The following is a 24011-nucleotide window of genomic DNA, read 5'->3' on the forward strand; positions in this document are numbered from 1 at the left end:
TCGATATGTGGGTTCAAATCCCCCATGATTACTGCCATTCCTTTTTCACATGCCTCTATTATTCCCTTGATTATTGTCCACCCCACCGTGAAGTTATTATTTGGGGGCCTATAAACTACGCCCACCAGTGACTTTTTCCCCTTACTATCTCTAATCTCCACCCACAATGATTCAACATTTTGTTCATTAGAGCCAATATCGTCTCTCACAACTGCCCTGATATCATCCTTTGTAAACAGAGCTACTCCACCTCCTTTCCCTTCTTGTCTATCCTTCCGAATTGTCAGATACCCCTTTATGTTTAATTCCCAGTCTTGGCCACCCTGCAACCACGTTTCTGTAATGGCCACCAAATCATACCCATTTGTAATGATTTGTGCCGTCAACTCATTTATTTTATTTCGAATGCTGCGTGTGTTTAGGTAGAGTGTTTTAATACTAGTTTTTAAACCATGATTTTTAGTTTTGACCCCTCCTGCAGCCGCTTTATATTCATACATATTGTCCCTTCCTATCACCTTGTGGTTTACACTTACCCCAGTGCTACTCTGCTCTGTTGCCTCCTGCCTTTTGCATTCTTTCTTGTGGTCCTGTTCATCTGCGCTCTCCCCCACTCTAACTAGCTCAGAGCCCTCTCCTGGGTTCCGAATACTCCTCGCATTGAGGCACCGAGCTTTCAGGCTTGCCTTTTTATTACACTTTGACCCTTTACAATTTTGCTGTACATTGGTCCTTTTTGTTTTTTTGCCTTGGGTTTCTCTGCCCTCCACTTTTACTCATCTCCTTTCTGTCTTTTGCTTCTGTCTCCATTTTTTTTCCCTCTGTCTCCCTGCATTGGTTCTCATCCCCCTGCCATATTAGTTTAACTCCTTCCCAACAGCACTGGCAAACACTCCCCCTAGGACATTGGTTCCAGTCCTCCCTAGGTGCAGACCATCCGGTTTGTACTGGTCCCACCTCCCCCAGAACCTGTTCCAATGCCCCAGGAATTTGAATCCCTCTCTGCTGCACCACTGCTCAAGCCACATATTCATCTGAGCTATCCTGCGATTCCTACTCTGACTAGCACGTGGCACTGGTAGCAATCCTGAGATTACTACTTTTGAGGTCCTACTTTTTAATTTAGCTCCTAGCTCCTTAAATTCGTCTCGTAGGACCTCATCCTTTTTTTATCTACGTCGTTGGTACCAATGTGCATCACGACAACTAGCTGTTCACCCTCCCTTTTCAGAATGTGCTGCACCCGCTCCGAGACATCCTTGATCCTTGCACCAGGGAGGCAACATACCATCCTGGAGTCTCGGTTGCGGCCGCAGAAACGCCTATCTATTCCCCTTACAATTGAATCCCCTATCACTATCGCTCTCCCACTCTTTTTCCTGCCCTCCTGTGCAACAGAGCCAGCCACAGTGCCATGAACTTGGCTGCTGCTACTCTCCCCTGATGAGTCATCCCTCTCAACAGTACTCAAAGCAGCGTATCTGTTTTGCAGGGGGATGACCGCGGGGGACCCCTGCACTACCTTCCTTGCACTGCTCTTCCTGCTGGTCTTCCATTCCCTAGCTGGCTGTGGACCCTTCACCTGCGGTAAGACCAACTCGCTACATGTGCTACTCACGACATTCTCAGCATCGTGGATGCTCCAGAGTGAATCCACCCTCAGCTCCAAATCCACAACGCGGTCCGTCAGGAGCTGGAGGCCGATACACTTTCTGCACACGTAGTCATCTGGGACACCGGAAGTGTCCCTGAGTTCCCACATGGTACAGGAGGAGCATATCACGTGACCGAGCTCTCCTGCCATGCCTTAACCCTTCGATACACTTAAATTGGCGACAACAATGTTGACAGGTTACTTACTGATATAAAAAAGAAAAAGACAAAAATGTTAACGGCTTACTTACTGATATAAAAAAGAAAAAGAAAAGCTACTCACCAATCACCAGCCAATCACTTACTCCTTTGGCTGTGACATCACCTTTTGATTCCTTTCTACTTCTTTTTTGCTTTTTCTCCTGGCTGGAGCTGTACAAGCTGGGCCTTTATAGGCCTCACTCACGCTGCTCCCTCTCCACACACCCCGGACTCGCGCTGCTCGAACTTCCGCTCCTCCTCCGATGTTGGGCCTTTATAGGCCTCTCCACGCACCCCGAACTCACGCTGCTCGAACTCCAAATACTGTATCATATTTGGACAGCATATGCATGTGTACTTTAACCTTTTTGTGCGTTTGTTAGTAAGATGATAAGATGAAAAGCAGAGTGTGCTAGCCAGGTGACCTTTGGAGCAATTGGAATAGAAATTGACACGCACTGTACCCGTTTTTCAGGCCGACAACGGGTGTAAAGCAAACCAATTTCGCACTGGAATGATTTGTGCCCATTCTTGCAACAACAACAACTTGTATTTATATAGCGCCTTTAACATAGTGGAACATCCCAAGTCGCTTCACAGAAGTATTGTGAGATAAAAAATTTGACACTGAGCCGCATAAGGACAAATTAGAGCCGGTGAAGAAAAACTTGGTCAAAGAGATATGTTTTAAGGAGTGTCTTGAAGGAGGAAAGAGAGGTAGAGAGGCAGAGAGATTTAGGCAGGCTAGTCCAGAGCTTAGGACCTAGGCAACAGAAGGTACAGCCACCAATGGTTGAGCGATTATAATTAGGGCTGCTCAAGACGGCAACATTAGAGGAGCGCATACATCTCGGGGGGGCGGGGGGAGGGTTGTGGGTTCAGCCTCAGACAGAAGTTGGGGAGAGGGATTGGGTCAGTGGCTCGGGAATGGAGTTTGTGGCGGGGACAAAAAAACAATGGCTTCAGTCTTCCCAATATACATTTGGTGAAAATTTCTGCTCATCCAGAACTGGATGTTGGACAAGCATTGGGGGGGGGGTCGAGAGAAATGGTAGTGAGGTGGATCTGGGTGTCATCAGTGTACATGTGGAAACTGACGCTGTGGAGAAGGCAATAGAGCAGGGTAGCAATGGGAGAAATGAAAACCAGAGCTTGACGGGAAAGGACAGAATGTATAAACATCAAAGTGTATCAGAAAGTGGGGTCAAAGCAGGAAAAAATGGCAAAAAAACAAATTTAAAAGCTCTTTATCTGAATCCACACAGCATTCGTAATAAATTAGGTGAGTTAACGGCACAAATAGACACAATTGGGTATGATCTGATAGCCATTACGGAGACATGGTTGCAAGGTGACCAAGGGTGGGAACTAAATATTCAGGGGTAGTTGACAATTTGGAAGGACAGACAGAAAGGAAAAGGAGGTAGGGTAGCTCTGTTAATAATGAGATCGGTGCGTTAGTGAGAAACGATATTGGCTCAGAAAATCAAGATGTTGAATCAGTTTGGGTGGAGATAATGAATAATAAGGAGAAAAAGTCGCTGGTGGGCGTGGTATATAGGCTCCCGAATAGTAGCTACACTGTTGGACTTTGTATAAATCAAGAAATAATGGAAGCTTGGAATAAAGGAACAGTAATAATCATGGGCGATTTTAACCTTCATATTGATTGAACAAAACAAATTGGCCAAGGTAGCCTTGAGGAAGAATTCATAGAGTGTATCCGGGATAGTTTCCTTGAACAGTATGTTGCGGAACCAACCAGGGAGCAGGCTATCTTAGTTCTGGTACTGTGTAATGAGACAGGATTAATAAGCGATCTCTTAGTAAAGGATCCTCTAGGAATGGGTGACCATAGAATGGTTTAATTTTAAATTCAGTTGGAGGATGAGAAAGTTGGATCTCAAACGAGTGTCCTAAGCTTAAATAAAAGAGACAACAAAGGTATAAGGGCAGAGTTGCCTAAATTGGACTGGGAAAATAGATAAAAGTGTGGGACAGTTGATGGGCAGATATTTAAGGAGATATTTCATAACTCGCAACAAAAATAAATCCCAATGAGAAGGAAAGACTGTAAGAGAAGGGATAACCATCCGTGGCTAACTAAGGAAATAAGGGATGGTATCAGATTGAAAACAAGGGCATACAAAGTGGCCAAGACCAGTGGGCAATAACTTTAAAAGTCAGCAAAGAACGACCAAAAAAATAATAATGTGAGGGAAAATAGATTATGAATGCAAACTATAAAAACAGATAGTGAGAGTTTCTACAGGTACATAAAAAGGAAAAGAGTGGCTAAAGTAAATGTTGGTCCCTGAGAGGATGAGACTGGGGAATAATAATGGAGAACAGGGAATGGCAGAGTCTTTGAATAAATATTTTGTATCGGTCTTCATGGTAGAAGACACTAAAAACATCCCAATGGTGGATAATCAAGGGGCAATAGGGAGGGAGGAACTTAATACAACCACTATCACTAAAGAAGTAGTATTCGGTAAAATAATGGGACTAAAGGTGGAAAGGTCTCCTAGATCTGATGGCTTGCATCCTAGGGTCTTAAAAGAAATGAATGCAGAGATAGTGGATGTATTGATTGTAATCTACCAAAATTCGCTAGATTCTGGGGAGCTCCCTGCAGATTGGAAAACCGCAAATCTAACGTCTCTATTTAAAAAAGGGGGCAGACAGAAAGCAGGAAACTATAGACCAGTTAGCCTAAGATCTGTTGTTGGGAAAATGCTGGAGTCCATTATTAAGGAAGCAGTAGTGGGACATTTAGAAAAGCATAATTCAATCAAGCAGAGTCAGCATGGTTTTATGAAAGGGAAATCATGTTGGACAAATTTGCTGGAGTTCTTTGAGGATATAATGAGTAGGGTGGATAAGGGGGAACCAGTGGATGTGATGTATTTGGATTTCCAGAAGGCATTCGATAAGCTGCCACATAAAAGGTTACTGCACAAGATTAAAGTTCATGGGTTTGGGAGTAATATATTAGCATGGATAGAGGGTTGGCTAACTAACACAAAACAGAGAGTCGGGATGAATGGGTCATTTTCCGGTTGGCAAACTGTAACTAGTGGGGTGCCCACAGGGATCAATGCTGGGGCCTCAACTATTTACAATCTATATTAATGACTTGGATGAAGGGACCGAGTGTAATGTAGCCAAGTTTGCTGATGATACAAAGATGGGTGGGACAGCAAATTGTGAGGAGGACACAAAAAATCTGCAAAGAAATACAGACAGGCTAAGTGAGTGGGCAAAAATTTGGCAGATGGAGTATAATGTGGTAAAGTGTGAGGTTATCCACATTAGCAGAAAAAATAGAAAAGCAAATTATTATTTAAATGGAGAAAAATTGAAAAGTGCTGCAGTACAGAGGACCTGGGAGGCCTTGTGCATGAAACACACAAAGTTATTATGCAGGTAAAGCAAGTAATCAGGAAGTCAAATGGAATGTTGGCCTTTATCGCAAGGGGAATGGAGTATATAAACAGAAAAGTCCTTCTACAACTTTACAGGGTATTGGTGAGGCCACACCTGGAGTACTGCGTACAGTTTTGGTCTCCGTATTTATGGAAAGATATACTTGCATTGGACACTGTTCAGAGAAGTTTCACTGGGTTGATTCCGGAGATGAGGGGGTTGACTTATGAAGATAGGTTGAGTAGGTTGGGCCTATACTCATTGGAGTTCAATGAGAGTGATCTTATCAAAACATATAAGATAATGAGGGAGCTCGACAAGGTGGATGCAGAGAGGATATTTCCACTCATAGGGGAAACTAAAACTAGGGGTCATAATCTCAGAATAAGGGGCCGCTCATTTAAAACTAAGATGAGGAGGAATTTCTTTTCTCAGAGGGTTGTAAATCTGTGGAATTCTCTGCCCCAGAGAGCTGTGGAGACTGGGTCATTGAATATACTTAAGGCGGAGATAAACAGATATTTGAGTGATAAGGGAATAAAGGGTTATGGGGAGCGGGCAGGGAAGTGGAGCTGAGTCCATGATCGGATCAGTCATGATCTTATTAAATGGTGGAGCAGGCTTGAGAGGCCAAATGGCCTACTCCTGCTCCTATTTCTTATGTTCTTATGTTTTTGGATGATGTCGCCAATGGGCAACATGTCGATAAGAAATGGGAGGGTGCCAAGGATTGATCCTTGGGGGACACCAGAGGTGAAGATGGCAAGGTTGAGGGGATGGCCATGGATATGGATTGGGGAGTTTACATGCAGGCAGAGATTAAGGCATTGGTCCCACTGCTAAATGTATGAGGACAATGTTTTAGGCATCCTTGGTGGATGGCTAAAACAGGTGTTATCTCCCGGAATATGGAATTTATGGGCCTAATGCCTGTTACAGGAAGGGCATCAGGCCTGCCCTGCTCAGGATTCTCCAGTGGCACTCGCAGTCGCCAATGACAGGTAAGTTATACATTTTGTTTTTTAACAAACCCTCGCTGTGAAGCCAGGAGGAGCAGGAACGCTCCTCTGACTCCACAGGCATTGCGATTCCAACCCCCAACCCGTAGCCCACTCCAACTCCACCTCCTGGGAGTTACCCGAGGGCCATTGCTGATGTCGCAGTGCCCCACATTAATGTCTGCTTCGTCGCGAGCTGCCGGGCGACACGCAGCAGACGTCAGCAGCTCACCGGGATCGTTCCCTGCACTCAGTTCTCGGCACGGGCCAGTGCTGGGCCGTTGCCTCTGGAGGTGGTGACAGGAAGCATGATGGCGTCAATAGCAGACTGACTGAGGTCGGAGCAGAGGGTGCCGGTGTTTATGGAGATGGAAGTAGGCTGTCTTTGTGATGGAGGAGATATGGAGTCAATGAGGATGGTGAGATTGCAAAGAGTTTGGGTCAGCCTGAGACAAAGGCCATAAGAACATAAGAAATAGGAGCAGGAGTAGGCCATACGGCCCCTCAAGCCTGCTCCACCGTTGAATAAGATCCTGGCTGATCCGATCATGGACTCAGCTCCACTTCCCTGCCCGCTCCCCATAACCCTTTATCCCCTTATCGTTTAAGAAACTGTCTATCTCAGTTTTAAATCCAATCAACGTCCCAGCTTCCACAGCTCTCCGGGGCAGCGAATTCCATAGATTTACAACCCTCAGAGAAGAAATTCCTCCTCATCTCAGTTTTAAATGGGCGGCCCCTTATTCTAAATTCTAGTCTCCCTCATCAGTGGAAACATCCTCTCTGCATCCACCTTGTCAAGCCCCCTCATAACCGTTTCCCAGGTTGGGGAATGGAGTCTGTGGTGGCGGTTCAAAGGTGATGCTTTTGGTCAGTCCAATGCAGATTAGTAAAGTCCCAGGCTGGGATGTTTTTGTCTATACTGACTGGGTGTTAAGCACTGCCTGAACAAAGCGCAAAAGCAAAAAGGTGGTGTGGTGTGCGGGGCAGTTTCTGTGCTCCTTTGGAACCCACCGGATTTTTTTTCTTCCACGCAAATTATTAAAAGGAATATTTGGCAGGTTCTGTAAGGGCTGTGCAGTCCTCTCTGCCAGATTATCCTTTCTACCCAGGTGTTGAGGACAGAAATCTAGCCCAAGGTCTGTGCTGAATGAGCTGGTCTCAGCCAGAGCAATAGTGGATCACTTATCTTCATCATCCCTGAGCGAATGAGGGAAAGCATTTGCCAGGGCTCTCGCTTCTGATTATCATTGAGTGACCTGAAGGAAAGTGTATGGGTGTCAGATGAGAACAGCACTGGGCTGGGCTGGGCTGTGATGTCCTCTCCCTGTCAAATAGCCTGTCAGCACTCACTGTCTGGGCTTACACTTCAAGAACAATTAGTTGGGTAAGGCAGCAAAAGTTAGCTGGCACCTGTGGTGCATGCACACAGCATGACCTGGGAGAGAAAATTGAGAGGAACTACAAATCTTAGCTGGAGAATGGTTACCGAATCTAACAACATTGTCCTTTTATAGTGTGATTACTCACCAGGAACTCAAGATAAGAAAGCATGGTGAAAAACCATCCATAAAGGCAGCTCCTAATATGAAGCCCATCACCTGTGGTGCTGAATGTAAAGGCCAGCTGAGGAAGTCTCACTTGACAAATCAAGATTCACAACCTGGTGTATTCGGGATCCACTGTTCAATCAGTGGACGCTTATTCTGACCAAAAATAGGTCCCATCCGTCAAATGAGATGACAATCGGGCTTTCTTCTTCGATATCGAAGGAGGAGCGACAACTTACAGACACAGTTCATTTCCATTCAGCTCATCACAAGAAAAATGTTGCAAAATCACGGTATGCTATTTCACAGTTTGCAGTCCATCTACTACCAGTCCATAAGAGCAGGAATCGATCAATCTGCCCCTCGAGCTTGTTCTACAATTCAACGAGACCATGGCCTAACTCCATTCGTGCATGACCATTGCTCCATATCCCTTAATACTCTTGGCTAGCAAAAATCTTAGCGATCTCAGATTTAAAATTATTAATTGATCCAACATCTACCGTTTTTTGTGGGGGAGTGTTCCACACTTCTGCCATCCTAACTTCTCTCCTGAATGGCCTGGCTCTGATTTTAAGATTGCGTCCCCTTGTTCTAGACACCCCCAGCAGCGGAAAAAGTTTCTTTCAATCTACCCTATTAATTCCTTTCAAAATCCTAAAATCCTCAATCAGATTACCCTTAACCTTCTATATTCCAGGGAATACAAGCCTGGTTTATTTAATCTCTCTTCCTCATCTAACTCTTGGGGGGACTGGTGAACATGTTCTAAATAAATATGTTTAATTGCAAATATTGAGTACATTTCATTTCCAGCAATGGTACTATTCAAAGCGAGGATAGCCATGATTGGATAAGTGGCTAACTGTACAAGCTCAGGATTGCAATGAACTACATCATGTTCCATTAACTCCTGTTTCACAGAATTACCAATCCAAACCATCCAGTTTTTATTGCTCAGTGCAACAGATCAATCAATTTACTGTTACATAGAACCAGCACCCCATTTCTGAAATCTAAGTACTCCTAAGATATATATATAAAACTGTTTCCTGTTTTTTGTTTCAATTGAATTACAGTGATTAAAGGGGCTACAAAGATTTTCAAATTGCACAATTTTATCTGCAGATTATAAAAATCTCGATTCTTGGCAAAATAAGTTACAGGTTAATTGGAATAAAGCCTTATATTTCAATTATTGATAATGGATCCCAGTCCACAGCTACCAAAACCTGTGAGAAGAAAAATATCAACTGCAAAATCGGAAATGTAACTTTCAATTTTGTAGAAATTCAGATTTTAAAAGGACACTAATGGACTGAAATCATACTGAGTGACGTTAGTAATAGGTGCGCCTGAATGGACTTGGTCTGTCTGCCGTTTTTACCAATTCGATGTATTTGTTAAAATAGTGGACAGAGGAATTTTATACAAATGAGTTCAAGTGTCCATCACAAATATTGCACAGCATCACTTCAACCCATGAAGCATTTGAGTTAATAAAAGGGTTGAAAAATAATGTTTTAAAGTTAGCCGTAGATTTGTTGTGTATGGAGAAAGAGTCAGACTGAACACTGTGAACTCAAAGTAAAGTGTGACCTTAGTCTTTTATTGCAGGTCTCCAGAGTGCCTTGCCAACCTGTGAAGCCGACTTAAATACCCCTGTTCCCAAGGGATTATGAAATCCCTTGAGATTCCAGGGGATGAGCCCTCTGGTGGCTGTACAGAGTAAATACAAGTCCACATATATAACAACACTACCCCCCTCCAAAGTCAGTAGTGTAACTATTTACAATGTGAGTCGAACTGGGGCCCTTCTTGCCCTGGTTGAGCGTCTCGGTGTGAAAGCTGGTGTTGTTGAATCATTTGTTGGGCCCTCGCTGGGCTGCTGAGCAGCTGGCCTTGCTGGGCTGCCAGGTGTGTTGAGCCTGCAGGGTTGTTGTGGATGATGGGTTCTGCTTCGTGGTCAACCGTGGTGCCGGTTGCCACTGGTGTGTATGTTGGGGGATCAAAAGGTTAGGGTCCAAGGTGGGATGTTCAGGATAGTCCGTGAATCTGAGTTTGATTTGGTCCAAGTGTTTCCGGTGAATGAGTCCATTTGAAAGTTTGACCCGAAACACCCTGCTTCCCTCTTTGGCCATCACAGTGCCAGGAAGCCACTTGGGACCTTGTCCATAATTTAATACAAATACAGGATCATTGATTTCAATCTCGCGTGACATATTTGCACTATCATGGTATGCACTTTTTTGAAACCGCCTGTTCTCTACCTGTTCATGTAGGTCAGGGTGAACTAACGAGAGCCTTGTCTTAAGTGCTCTTTTCATGAGCAGTTCAGCAGATGGGATCCCAGTGAGTGAGTGTGGTCTCGTGCGGTAGCTAAGCAGGACTCGGGATAGGCGAGTCTGCAGTGAGCCTTCAGTTACCCTCTTCAAGCCTTGCTTGATGGTTTGCACTGTTCTCTCTACCTGACCATTGGACGCTGGTTTAAACGGGGAAGTTGTGACATGTTTGATCCCGTTACAGGTCATGAATTCTTTGAACTCAGCACTGGTAAAACATGGCCCGTTGTTGCTCATGAGGACATTGGGTAAGCCGTGAGTGGCAATCATGGCCTGCAGGCTTTCAGTAGTGGCAGCGGACGTGCGAGCTGACATTATCTCACATTCAATCCACTTGGAGTATGCGTTTACAACCACAAGGAACATTTTACCCAAGAACGGGCCTGCATAGTCAATGTGTACCCTAGATCAAGGTTTGGAGGGCCAAGACCATAAACTTAGCGGCGCCTCCCTGGGTACATTGCTTAACTGCGAGCATGTATTACATCTGTGAACGCAGGACTCTAAGTCCGCATCGATACCGGGCCACCACACATGGGATCTGGCTATCGCTTTCATCATTACGATGCCTGGGTGGGTATGTGGAGGTCATTGATGAAGGTGTCTCTGCCCTTCTTGGGGACCACTACCCGATTGCCCCACAGAAGGCAGTCTGCCTGTATAGACATTTCATGTTTGTGCCGCTGGAACGACTTTATCTCTTCCTGCATTTCCACTGGGACACTGGACCAGCTCCCGTGAAGCACACAGCTTTTGACTAGAGATAATAAGGGGTCCTGGCTTGTCCAGGTTTTGATCTGCCAGGCAGTGACGGGTGATTGATCACTCTCAAATGCTTCCATAACCATGGCTAGATCTGCGGGCTGCACCATTTCCACACCCGTGGTGGGTAATGGCAGCCTACTGAGAGCATCGGCGCAGTTTTCTGTGCCTGGCCTGTGGCAGATGGCGTAGTTGTATGTGGACAACGTGAGCGCCCATCTCTGGATGCGGGCCGATGCGTTGGTATTTATCCCTTTACTCTCGGAAAACAGGGATACAAGTGGCTTATGATCAGTTTCCAATTCGAATTTTAGCCTAAACAGGTATTGATGCATTTTCTTTACCCCATAGACACACGGTAACGCTTCTTTTTCAATCATGCTGCAGGCTCTCTCAGCCTTAGACAGACTTCTGGATGCATAAGCAACCGGTTTCAGTTTCCCGAAATAATTAGCTTGTTGCAATACACACCCGACGCCATATGACGACGCACCAAGATGCTAGTACAAAACGCTTGCATGGATCATACAACACAAGCAATTTGTGTGAGCATAACAATTTTATCACTTTCGCAAAGGCATTTTCTTGGCTTTTGCCCCAAACCCATTCGCCCCCTGTTCGTAGTAAGACATGTAGAGGTTCTAGCAGTGTGCTGAGACCCGGTAAGAAGTTACCAAAGTAGTTCAAGAGTCCCAGAAACGACCGCAGCTCCGTCACATTCTGTGGCCTCGGTGCGTTCTCGATTGCCTCCGTCTTCGCGTTGGCGATGCTGTCCACCGCAATCCTCCTTACTAAGAACTCAACTTTAGGCACCAGGAAAACGCACTTCGAGCGTTTTAACCTGAGCCCAACACGGTTGAGTCGACTAAGAACCTCCTCCAGGTTCTTGCAGATGCTCGACTGTGTTCCAACCTGTGACCAAGATGTCATCCTGGAAGACCACGGTGTGCGGGACTGACTTCAGTAAGCTTTCCATGTTTCTCTGGAATATTGCTGCCGCTGATCGGATTCCAAATGGGCATCTGTTATAAACAAAAATACCCTTGTGCGTGTTGATGCAGGTGAAGGCCTTCGATGATTCCTCCAGTTCTTGTGTCATGTAGGCTGAAGTCAGATTCAGCTTCGTGAACGTCTTTCCTCCCACCAGCATTGCAAAGAGGTCGTCGCCCTTTGGTAGTGGGTATTGGTCCTGCAGGGAGAAACGATTGATAGTGACTTTGTAATCGCCACAGATTCTGACGGTGCCATCTCCGTTGAGGACTGGGACCATAGGACTGGCCAACTCGCTGAACTCGATTGGTGAAATGATGCCCTCTCTTTGCAGCCGGTCTAGCTCGATCTCTACCCTCTCTCTCATCATGTGCGGTACTGCTTTCGCCTTGTGATGGATGCATCGCATCCCCGGAATTAGGTGGATCTGCACTTTTGCTCTTTGGAATTTCCCGATGCCTGGTTCAAACAGCGAAGGAAATTTGTTCAAGACCTGGGCACACGAAGTGTTATCAGCGGGCGATAGCGCTCGGACGTCGTCCCAGTTCCAGTGTACCTTTCCCAGCCAGCTCCTGCCGAGCAGCGTGGGACCATCGCCCGGTACCACCCAGAGTGGTAGCTTGTGCACTGCTCCATCATAGGAGACCTTTATGGTAGCACTGCCGATTACAGGAATCAGTTCTTTAGTGTAAGTTTCTGGTTTCGTGTGAATTGGAATTAAGACTGGCCTTGAGGCCTTGTTGCACCAAAACCTTTCGAAAGTCTTTTTCTCCATGATGGACTGGCTCGCCCTTGTGTCCAGCTGCATTGACACCGGGAGTCCATTTAGTTCAACATTCAGCATTATGTGTGCACCCCATGTACCTCTGCCTCCCCTATCTGAGGCTCTGGTTCATCGTGATCCTCTGTTGATCTGTCCTTCTCTGCAACATGGTGGTTTGCAGGTTTAACAGGCTTAGCAGTTCGCCTGCACACATATTGGAGGTGTCCAATTGTTCCACAGCCCTTGCAAACGTATCCTTTGAATCGGCATGAATGGAAACGATGATCACCCCCGCAGCACCAACAAGGTGTTAATGGCCTTGTATTCATCACCCTTGATGGTGGACTCTGAGACATCTGCGGACGTGTAGCTGCAGGTATGTGTGACCTGCCCTGTACGTTACGATTCGAAAACAATATTACTTTGTTCACAGTACTTGTAGCAGCACTTGTGTGCTGAGAGATTTGCTTCGTATTGTCACTGGTGGCAATGAACACCTGGGCTATCGCTATGGCCTTACTCAAGGTTGGGGTCTCTACAGTCAAAGGTTTGTGAAGTATGGTTTCGTGGCCAATGCCAAGTATGAGCTCCAAATGTCCTTCAAATTCGCAATGTCCTGCGAGGCATCTCAGCTCGGCGACATAACTTGCCACTTCCTGGCCTTCAGACCTTTTGTCAGCATGGATTTGTGAAAGGGAAATCATGCTTGACAAATCTTCTGGAATTTTTTGAGGATGTTTCCAGTAGAGTGGACAAGGGAGAACCAGTTGATGTGGTATATTTGGACTTTCAGAAGGCTTTCGACAAGGTCCCACACAAGAGATTAATGTGCAAAGTTAAAGCACATGGGATTGGGGGTAGTGTACTGACATGGATTGAGAACTGGTTGTCAGACAGGAAGCAAAGAATAGGAGTAAATGGGGACTTTTCAGAATGGCAGGCAGTGACTAGTGGGGTACCACAAGGTTCTGTGCTGGGGCCCCAGCTGTTTACACTGTACATTAATGATTTAGACGAGGGGATTAAATGTAGTATCTCCAAATTTGCGGATGACACTAAGTTGGGTGACAGTGTGAGCTGCGAGGAGGATGCTATGAGGCTGCAGAGTGACTTGGATAGGTTAGGTGAGTGGGCAAATGCATGGCAGATGAAGTATAATGTGGATAAATGTGAGGTTATCCACTTTGGTGGTAAAAACAGAGAGACAGACTATTATCTGAATGGTGACAGATTAGGAAAAGGGGAGGTGCAAAGAGACCTGGGTGTCATGGTACATCAGTCATTGAAGGTTGGCATGCAGGTACAGCAGGCGGTTAAGAAAGCAAATGGCATGTTGGCCTTCATAGCGAGGGGATTTGAGTACAGGGGCAGGGAGGTGTTGCTACAGTTGTACAGGGCCTTGGTGAGGCCACACCTGGAGTATTGTGTACAGTTTTGGTCTCCTAACCTGAGGAAGGACATTCTTGCTATTGAGGGAGTGCAGCGAAGGTTCACCAGACTGATTTCCCGAGATGGCGGGACTGACCTATCAAGAAAGATTGGATCAACTGGGCTTGTATTCACTGGAGTTCAGAAGAATGAGAGGGGACCTCATAGAAACGTTTAAAATTCTGACAGGTTTAGACAGGTTAGATGCAGGAAGAATGTTCCCAATGTTGGGGAGGTCCGGAACCGGGGGGCACAGTCTAGGGATGGGGGGGGAAGCCGTTTGGGACCGAGATGAGGAGGAATTTCTTCACCCGGAGAGTGGTGAACCTGTGGAATTCTCTACCATAGAAAGTTGTTGAGGCCAATTCACTAAATATATTCAAAAATGTGTTAGATGAAGTCCTTACTAATAGGGGAATCAAGGGGTATGGTGAGAAAGCAGGAATGGGGTCCTGAAGTTGCATGTTCAGCCATGAACTCATTGAATGGCGGTGCAGGCTAGAAGGGCCGAATGGCCTACTCCTGCTCCTATTTTCTATGTTTCTATGTTTCTAGAACCGGTACCTCGCCATCAGAACGCTTTCCTTCGGGTTCAAATCTTCTTGGACCAGTGTGCACAAATCGTCGTACGATTTCTTCGTGAGTTTCGCTGGAGTGAGCAGATTTTTCATGAGGCCATATGTTGGTGCCCCACAGACGGTGAGGAGGATCGCCCTTCGTTTGGCAGCGCTTTCTTCCCCATCTTGCTCATTGGCCACGAAGTATTGGTCGAGTCGCTCCACAAAAGTTTCCCAATCATCTCCCTCCAAAAATTTCTCCAGGATGCCCACTGTTCTCTGCATCTTTGGGTTCGCTATCTGTTTCTCGTCGCCAGTTGTTTATGGAGAAAGAGTCAGACTGAACACTGTGAGCTCAAAGTAAAAGTGTGACCTTAGTCTTTTATTGCAGGTCTCCAGAGTGCCTCTCCAACCTGTGAAGCCTCCTTAAATACCTGTGCTCCCAAGGGATTATGGGATCCCTTGTGACTCCAGGCGATGAGCCCTCTGATGGCTGTACAGAGTAAATACAAGTCCACATATATAACAAGATTGCTTACAGAATTTAACAGCATTATCCTTTTATAGACTCATTATTCATTTAGAGACCGGCATTCCTCTGTGCGCTACTTTTCGTGCATCGATTAACGAATTCGCATGAAACTTTTGTGTGTCTTACTTTAACAATGTCATTAACCCATTAATTTTAAATGAATCAAAAAACCAAAAGTAGTGCACGCAGGAATTTGAAGTCCGAACACAACTCGCATCCTTTCAGTGTTACAAAGTGAAAATGCTGCAGTCACTGTATATTATTTTACAGTTTGCTGTTCTTCAACTGACAGTATGTTATAAATATCTATAATGCTAATATTGAGTCAGCTTCATTTCCAGCTTTTAATATTTTCATTCTGTTAACCTGAATAGAAGTGAATTTGATTAGTGAATAATAAGGGGAATGGTGTTATATTCTAGTCAATCCACAGCTAACTTTTTAAAAACATTATTATTTTTAATTATTAGCAAAATAATTTTTTTTAACATTCATTTTTAACACCTTAAATAACTCAAATATTTCAGTGTCCTTGTGGATTTGACTGATAACCCATTCAAAAATCTCAAAAGAGCACAGAACATTTCAGGGATTGTATTTTTTTGCAATATCAAAGATTTGAGCTGTTTTAATATAAAAGCACAAAATATGATTTGAGACCAGTGCACTTGCAGCATAAATTATGCTTTTAAGTCTATCTAAAGCTATAAGTTATTTTAATTTCTAAAAATCTTTAAATTAATCAATACCAGTGATAATGACACAGTACACAGTATACTTTCCATAGCTAAATTTAGCAAAATTATTACAGCATTTATGAACAGAATAAGGAATGTCACAGAGCAAAAGAGTGGAATAGTGAATAATAAACTGCATGTATCTGGAGTATTGAGGCTTGCAACAGCATTTGTGTCAAATTCAAAACTGCAGCCGGATAGACTATTATAAAGAAAGGGTAATGTTTTGGGTAGGATCTTGATGGAAGGATGAATCTGAGGAGGGACGTTCTTGCTATTGAGGGAGTGCAGCGAAGGTTCACCAGACTGATTCCCGGGATGGCAGGACTGACATATGAGGAGAGACTGGATCGACTGGGCCTGTACTCACTGGAGTTTAGAAGGATGAGAGGGGATCTCATAGAAACATATAAAATTCTGACAGGATGGGACAGGTTAGATGCAGGAAGAATGTTCCCGGTGTTGGGGAAGTCCAGAACCAGGGGTCACAGTCTAAGGATAAGGGGTAAGCCATTTAGGACTGAGATGAGGAGAAACTTCTTCACTCAGAGAGTTGTGAACCTGTGGAATTCTCTACCGCAGAGAGTTGTTGATGCCAGTTCGTTAGATATATTCAAGAGGGAGTTAGATATGGCCCTTACGGCTAAAGGGATCAAGGGGTATGGAGAGAAAGCAGGAAAGGGGTACTGAGGGAATGATCAGCCATGATCTTATTGAATGGTGGTGCAGGCTCAAAGGGCCGAATGACCTACTCCTGCACCTATTTTCTATGTTTCTATGTTAAAGATCTGATGCAGTGTCCAATGTTCCCTTTCAGATGCCGATCGACTTGCTGTGCATTTCCAATTTTTGGTTCAGATTTCCAGAATTTACATATTTTTAGTATTTCTAGGACATTAGAAGTTGAGATTTTTGAGCACTTTAAAATTTTCACTTATAAAAGCCATTGCTATAAAAAGGATGGCTGCAGAGCATTAATGAAAGAAAATATGAGCATAGTTTGCACTGAGTTTTTCCTACAAGAGGGCTAAATATGTAACAGTTAACAACATTCCAATAATTATTTCAAATGGCCAATCACAAAACATTTGTTTGAAGATAACACAAAACTTGTCAACTGAAGTATTTGCCTCAAGTCGTTCCAACATCAGTACATAAATGAGAAATGTGAATGATACAATGATCTGCAGCATTAATGATTATCTTATTGATCCACTTATAATAATTTACTTGTCTTGATTATGGCTAATTATCCAAAGTGAATCTCACTGTCCAGTTATGAGGCTAACAATAGTAGTTGAATTGCACTGATGCTGTATGACTACAGAAACATACAACTGGTACATTAAATGTTTAGTAGTTTGTCATCTAGTAGCTTTAACTGTTCCCTGTTTCCAGCTTGTGCCAGCTTTCCCATAGCAGTGAATGAGAATCCAGCTGTTCTCCGTCATCAACAAGGAAGCTGCAAGGCCAGGATTTCATCCTTCTTCTTGAAGTACTGTTTGAAACGTTCCCTGGCATACCTGTTCATTACAAAATTGTACATCATTAGCCAATCATTTATTTTTCCTTTTTTTATGATCTATTTGTTAAACCACTATTCAAGAAAGTGGAAAGGGACAAACCAGGAAAGTACAGGCCAGTCAGCCTAACATCAGTGGTGGGAAGTTTTTAGAAACCATTATCAGGGATAAAATAAACTTTCATTTGGTTAATCAAAGAGTTTGTTAAAGGCAAATCGTGTCTGACTAACTTGATTGAATTCTTTAATGAGGTAATGGAGTAGGTAGATGCTGTAATTATGGGCTTTCAGAAGACATTCGATAAAGTGCCACACAGGAGGCTTGTTAAGAAGGTGGAAGCCCATGGAGTTAAGAGGAAAGTGGTGACATGGATATAAAATTGCCTCAGTGACAGGAAGCAGAGTGTGATGGTGGATGGATGTTTTACAGACTGGGAGATGGTTTACAGTGGTGTTCCCCAAGGGTCAGTTTTGGGTCCATTAGTTTTTTCAATTTTTTAAAACAACCTAGTTTCGGGTGTAGGGAGCAGCATTATAAAGTTTGCAGATGATACAAAACTTGGCAAAGTAGCAAATTATGAGGATAGTTACATGATTCAGGATGATAGAGACAAGATGGCAGATGGAGTTCGATCTTTGGGAGGACTAATATGGAAAGACAGTATACTATAAATGGCACGATTTTGAAAAGTGTAGATGAGCAGATAGACCTTGGTGTCCATAGCCACAAATCGTTAAAGGTGACAGGGCTAGTTGATAAGCTGGTTAAAATAGCATATGAGTTACTTGGGTTTATGAATAGAGGAATTGAATATAAAAGCAAAGAGATCATGCGAGAGCTTTATGAACCACTGGTTAGGCCTCAGCTGGAGTATTGTAGACAGTTCTGGTCATCACACTTCAGGGGAGATATAAAGGCCTTAGAAAGGATACAGAGGAGGTTTACCAGGATGTTCCCAGGGATGTGGGACTTCAGTTATAAGGAGAGGTTGGAAAGGTTAGGGATGTTCTCCTTGGAACAGAGAAGGTTAAGAGGTGACCTAATATAGGGTTTCAAGATAATGAGAGGTTTTGATAGAGTAGGTAAAGAAAAATGATCCCTTCTGGTGAAAGGGTCAATAACCAGAGGTCATGGATTTAAAATCATTGGCAAAAGATCTAGAGGGGAGATGAGGAGAAATGTTTTCACTCTGAGTGTTATCGGGATCTGGAATGCTCTCCCTGAAAAGGTGGTGGAAGCTGATTCTATAAATAATTTTAAAAGGGAGTTGGACAGGTACTTGAGGATGATGAACTTACAGGGTTACGGACAAAAAAACGGGAATTTGGGACTAAGCATGACAGCTCTTTCAAAGAGCCAGCACAAGCATCATGGGCCGAATGGCCTCTTTCTGTGCTGTAAGTTTACATGATTCTATAATTTGTTCAGAGTACAAAGGCAAAGGTGCAGCTTCTTATTTACAGTGCTCACACTGAAATGTTGTACTTAAAGTATTGTAAAATCCTATGGGGGTTATTTTGGGGAACGGGTGAAAACTAGCACTATGTGGGTGCTGTGCGAATCAGATACGCCTGTTATCTTGGGGCAATATTGGGGATAATTGATGATTACCAAGATTTAACCATTCCTGGCGGCGCTAAAATGGACACCTGCATGTTCAGCACTCAAAATGCTGATTAGGAGCAATTTTTGTAGAGTGGTATATGTAGCCTCCACGCACGCACTTTCACTGAAAGTGCAGAATATGCTGGCTCACAGACAATGGCATATATCAGGATGGCTCAGGGTTCTCGGACATGGCACTGGAGGTCCTGGTGCAGGAGGTCCAGAGGAAAAAGGATGTCCTGTATTTGCAGGAGGGGGGGGGGAAGGAAACCACAGAGGAAAATAATGCAGCGGATGTGGGAGAAGTTCGCCAAGGAGGTCACAGACTGGAGCACTGCCCCCAGGACATGGCTCCAGTGCCACAAAAAAATTAACGATTTGACAGGAGCAGTCAAGGTAAGATCCATATCACTTCTTAATAACTGCATCATCAACACCAGCATCAGAACCTCAACACACTTCATCCAAAACTGACTATACACTGACATTGACACACCCTACACTATTGCATCCTCCAGAGGCACTACTCGCACCTCAGACACATCTCACAGCTCTTCAACCCTGTGAGGCACCAAATACACACAAAACACACCTGCCAATACATTCATTCACAATCACTACTCTTTCTCTACCAGGACAAGATAGCACATAACAGGCAGGAGCCAGATCTGATTGGGGGAGGGAAAGCATGACTCCATGAAATCACTCGCCTTGAGGATTCAGCGCTGGTAGTGATCGGAAGAAGGGTGGCAGACACCGTGGCCACAGGCAGAGCAGGGGACCTCTCGCCCAGAGGTATGTGGCCACTCCAGATTGCTTACATATCCACACCTATTCCTGATCCCTAATCCCCAAACTTATCCTCACTCACAAGCTCCATATGGTCTCATCACACACATCATCCTATAGCGGCCACAAGCACTGCACCCCAACCTTTCTAGCTTTATCAGTGTAGGCTCCCAGGAGCAAGGTCCACCTCGGCCCCCCCCCACCCCTGGATGAACTGGAAGAGGAGGCCATCATAGCCCACAGCCTCCGGCGGGCATCTCAGGAGGTCATCCGAACTGCCCTCTTCAGATTCATCTTGCGTGCTGCTGCCATGTGTGTTGCGCTTTGTAGGATCACCATAGCAGGCAAGAACACTTATAGAATAGCCACTAAGGGTAAGCACCAGGCTGAATAGTTTAATATTTGTAATAGCTGTTGGTTGTGTCGTGTTTATATTGTTTGCTTTTGCTCCAGATAAAGACTGATTATGGTAATTGGGTAGTGATGGAATTGGTGCTCTTTCTTATTGTGTTGTTCATGGGGAAGGGGTTTGAAAGGATGAGGTGCAGATGGTGGATGTATTGAGGGATCCTCAGTCATGGAAGGGAGGACATTTGGCGACAGTGCTCCGGAGTCTGATGGTGGAGGAGGTCTCTCAATAGTGGTCTTCAATTAGATGGCCGAGGGCTTCCCTCCCAGGTGTGGGCCATCTACCTGGAACCCTCTGGTGCTCCCCCTGGTCCCCCTCATCTTCCTCATCCTCCTCCTCCTCTTCTTGTAACTCCCGAGCTTTACCCACTGGCACAATTGTTGGTGGCAATGGCTGGTCTCTGTTGATTGGCAGATTGTGCGGTATGCAGCAAGTCACCACGAATCTGGAGCCCGCGTTTCCCTGCTGTCCCTTTCTCCTGCTCTGCTTGGCCTCATCTCCTCCTCCCAATCCTTCTCCAGACCAAAGGGGATCCCAAGCACGATCCCCATGAAAAAGCACTCCCTTTCTCCTGGTGACTCCTTTAAGGACTCCCATAAGTAGCGCAGCACTCACTCTCTTTAGGTGAAGTCCTCAGAGAATTTCTCGAATAAATATTGATAGAGTGTTGGTGAAGTCTTGGCAAAGTGTCCCAGAAAGTCTCCCGATGAGTATCAAAAGTCCTTTTCAAATGCAGTGTAGTCAGTCCCGCTCCAACAGCAAGTGAACAGTGGAAGCTGAGCATGGCTTTAAGCGGCGCTCTCAATCCTCACCAACGTCTTCTTTACTCCTATTCAGCAGGTCGCTGTTAGGAAAGGTCATTAATTGTAGTGCTAGCCCGCAAAATAGCATGCAACCTCTTTAATGAGCATTAGGAGCCAATTTTAATTGGTCATCAGACCCTTAATCAGCCTCGGGGCAGCTGTTCCGAGCACGCACTTCAACTCCTTTACCAAGATGGCATCTTGCGCTAAAGGTGGGCTAACCAGGCGTTGCAGTTCAAGACTCCATCTTGGCCACCTCAGAAACTCTTTAGTGCCTAAAGTATTTGGGGAAAATAGCCCACTATATGTCTCCTGAAACTGCACATTCTAGATTATCTTTATATCTTGCAACAGCATCCCCTCTCCCTTCTCTTCAGTCACAACCGAAAAGGCCTCAGAATATTATTAAAGTCCATTCCATCGTACCAGTAACACACAGCACATCAGCTACATCCAGTGTCCTAACTGGAACGATTAACTTGGATGACTGTTATGTTTTTGGGCCTTTTCCAATCTTTGCATCTTAGACATTTCAGCTCCAGTATCTTAGATCATTCGCACAGACGAGTCCCAACTCTCTGTATCTTGGAGAGTCTCCATCCTTGTGTTAAGATCTGGGTAAACTTTTGATAACATGCCAGAAAATGAACAATAAATCCTGTTTGGTAATTGCTTCTAACTACTGGGCTTACTGTATCCCTCCAAGGGCTTGCATCGCTTCCCAGAATTTGAAACTGATCAGATCCTTCTCTGATATTTTTAAATAGACTCCTTCATTTGAACAGAGCAGATATTTTGAAATCTTGCAGAAGAGTGACTCAAGTTTGATAATCCCACCACTTAAAAGTCAAAATGAACTGTCAGTAACATACAAACAGAGCAAATCATGTTCATGCTGAATTAATCCTCTCTTCAGTTTGTAATCCACAAAATTTACAACATTCTATCAAAATAAGCCTTTTAAGTTGCTTATGAAGATGCACTGAAACAAAACTAGACAGAATCATTTACTTTATGTCACAATCACCAATCTGTTGATTGGTTACAAATATTTAAGTAAAAAAATTGCAGGCACAAAGACTGTTGAGATGTACAGCAAACAGGCAACGCGGATCTTTTAAAACCCAGCCCTTAGTAATTGAGCTATTTCATTGCTGGGTGAGTCAGAAATCATCCAGCAGGCCTTTTCTCCAATGGTTCAATGGAGACATGGATGACCCAGTGTGACATTTAGTGACAGGGACTGAGAACGTTCCATGTTTTGTCTTTGATGGGCTTGTCCCCAGATGAGCTTTTCAGAAAGCCACATCCTTCTCAAACATGGATGCTGATCTTCATATGTAAAGGTAGGGGCTGAATTTGCCCCCCCTTTTTAAGGCCTGTTCCCACCTCGAAGAGGTAACCCTAACCCTAACCCGCCTTTAAGAGTCAGTACCGACCAGGAGGAAGGCAGATGATGCAACCCATCCGCAATTGCCCCCGGGCCTGGGGCGGCGCAAACGGGTTTCAGCTGCGCCCTGACTTTCCACCCAAGCGACGTTCCGACCCCTTGTTGGCCTCGCGCCGACCCCTTACTGCCCGGTGGTGACCCCCTTTCCACAGCGCGGGGGAAATTGCCTCGTCTGAGCGCGGCCATCGCCGGTCGGTGTCCCCTGACAGCTTCACGAGGTGGGAACATAAGAACATAAGAAATAGGAGCAGGAGTAGGCATAAACGGCCCCTCGAGCCTGCTCCCACCATTCAATAAGATCATGGCTGATCTGATCATGGACTCAGCTCCACTTGCCCACCGGCTCTCCATAGCCCCTTATCCCCTTATCGTTTAAGAAACTGTCTATTTCTGTCTTAAATTTATTCAATGTCCCAGCTTCCACGGCTCTCTGAGGCAGCGAATTCCACAAATTTACAACCCTCAGAGAAGAAATTTCTCCTCATCTCAGTTTTAACTGGGCGGCCCCTTATTCTAAGATCATGCCCTCTAGTTCTAGTCTCCCCCATCAGTGGAAACATCCTCTTTGTATCCACCTTGTCGAGCCCCCTCATAATCTTATACGTTTCGATAAGGTCACCTCTCATTCTTCTGAATTCCAATGAGTAGAGGCCCAACCTACTCAACCTTTCCTCATAAGTCAACCCCCTCATCCCCAGAATCAACTTAGTGAACCTTCTCTGAACTGGCTTCAAAGCAAGTATATCATTTTATCAATATGGAAATCAAAACTGCACGCAGTATTCCAGGTGTGGCCTCACCAATACATTGTATAACTGTAGCAATACTTCCCTGCTTTTATACTCCATACCCTTCGCAATAAAGGCCAAGATTCCATTGGCCTTCCTGATCACTTGCTGTACCTGCATACTATCCTTTTGTGTTTCATGCACAAGTACCCCCAGGTCCCGCTGTACTGCAGCACTTTGCAATCTTTCTCCATTTAAATAATAACTTGCGCTTTGATTTTTTTTCTGCCAAAGTACATGACTTCACACGTTCCAACAATATACTGCATCTGCCAAATTTTTCCCACTCACTTAGCCTGTTTATGTCCTTTTGCAGATTTTTTGTGTCCTCCTCACACATTGCTTTTCCTCCCATCTTTGTATCATCACCAAACTTGGCTACATTACACTCAGTCCCTTCTTCCAAGTCGCTAATATAGATTGTAAATAGTTGGGGCCCCAGCACTGATCCCTGCGGCACTGCACTAGCTACTGGTTGCAAACCAGAGAATGAACCATTTATCCTGACACTCTGCTCTCTGTTAGTTAGCCAATCCTCTATCCATGCTAATATATTACCCCCAATCCCGTGAACTTTTATCTTGTGCAGTAACCTTTTATGTGGCACCTTGTCAAATGCCTTCTGGAAGCTGCCGTTAGCTGGGCGGTGCGGCCGCCCCTAAAGGGGAGGGCACACTGTCGCGGCCGCCATTTTGTTTTAAT

General features: G+C 44.8%; 1 protein-coding gene across 1 annotated transcript in view; it reads right to left on the minus strand.

Annotated features, from left to right (window-relative positions):
• Window positions 1-17286: 17286 nt before the first annotated feature.
• The window catches only part of LOC139279662 (ethanolamine kinase 1-like), a 610209-nt gene continuing 603484 nt past the window's right edge, over window positions 17287-24011 (minus strand). The window contains exon 8 of the mRNA XM_070898767.1: window positions 17287-17465. Coding sequence (XP_070754868.1) covers window positions 17393-17465 — 73 coding nt within the window. The 3' untranslated portion in view covers window positions 17287-17392. The remainder of the gene's footprint in view (window positions 17466-24011) is intronic.

This window comes from Pristiophorus japonicus, chromosome 14 (assembly GCF_044704955.1).
Source record: "Pristiophorus japonicus isolate sPriJap1 chromosome 14, sPriJap1.hap1, whole genome shotgun sequence".
Classification (NCBI taxonomy): Eukaryota; Metazoa; Chordata; class Chondrichthyes; family Pristiophoridae; genus Pristiophorus; species Pristiophorus japonicus.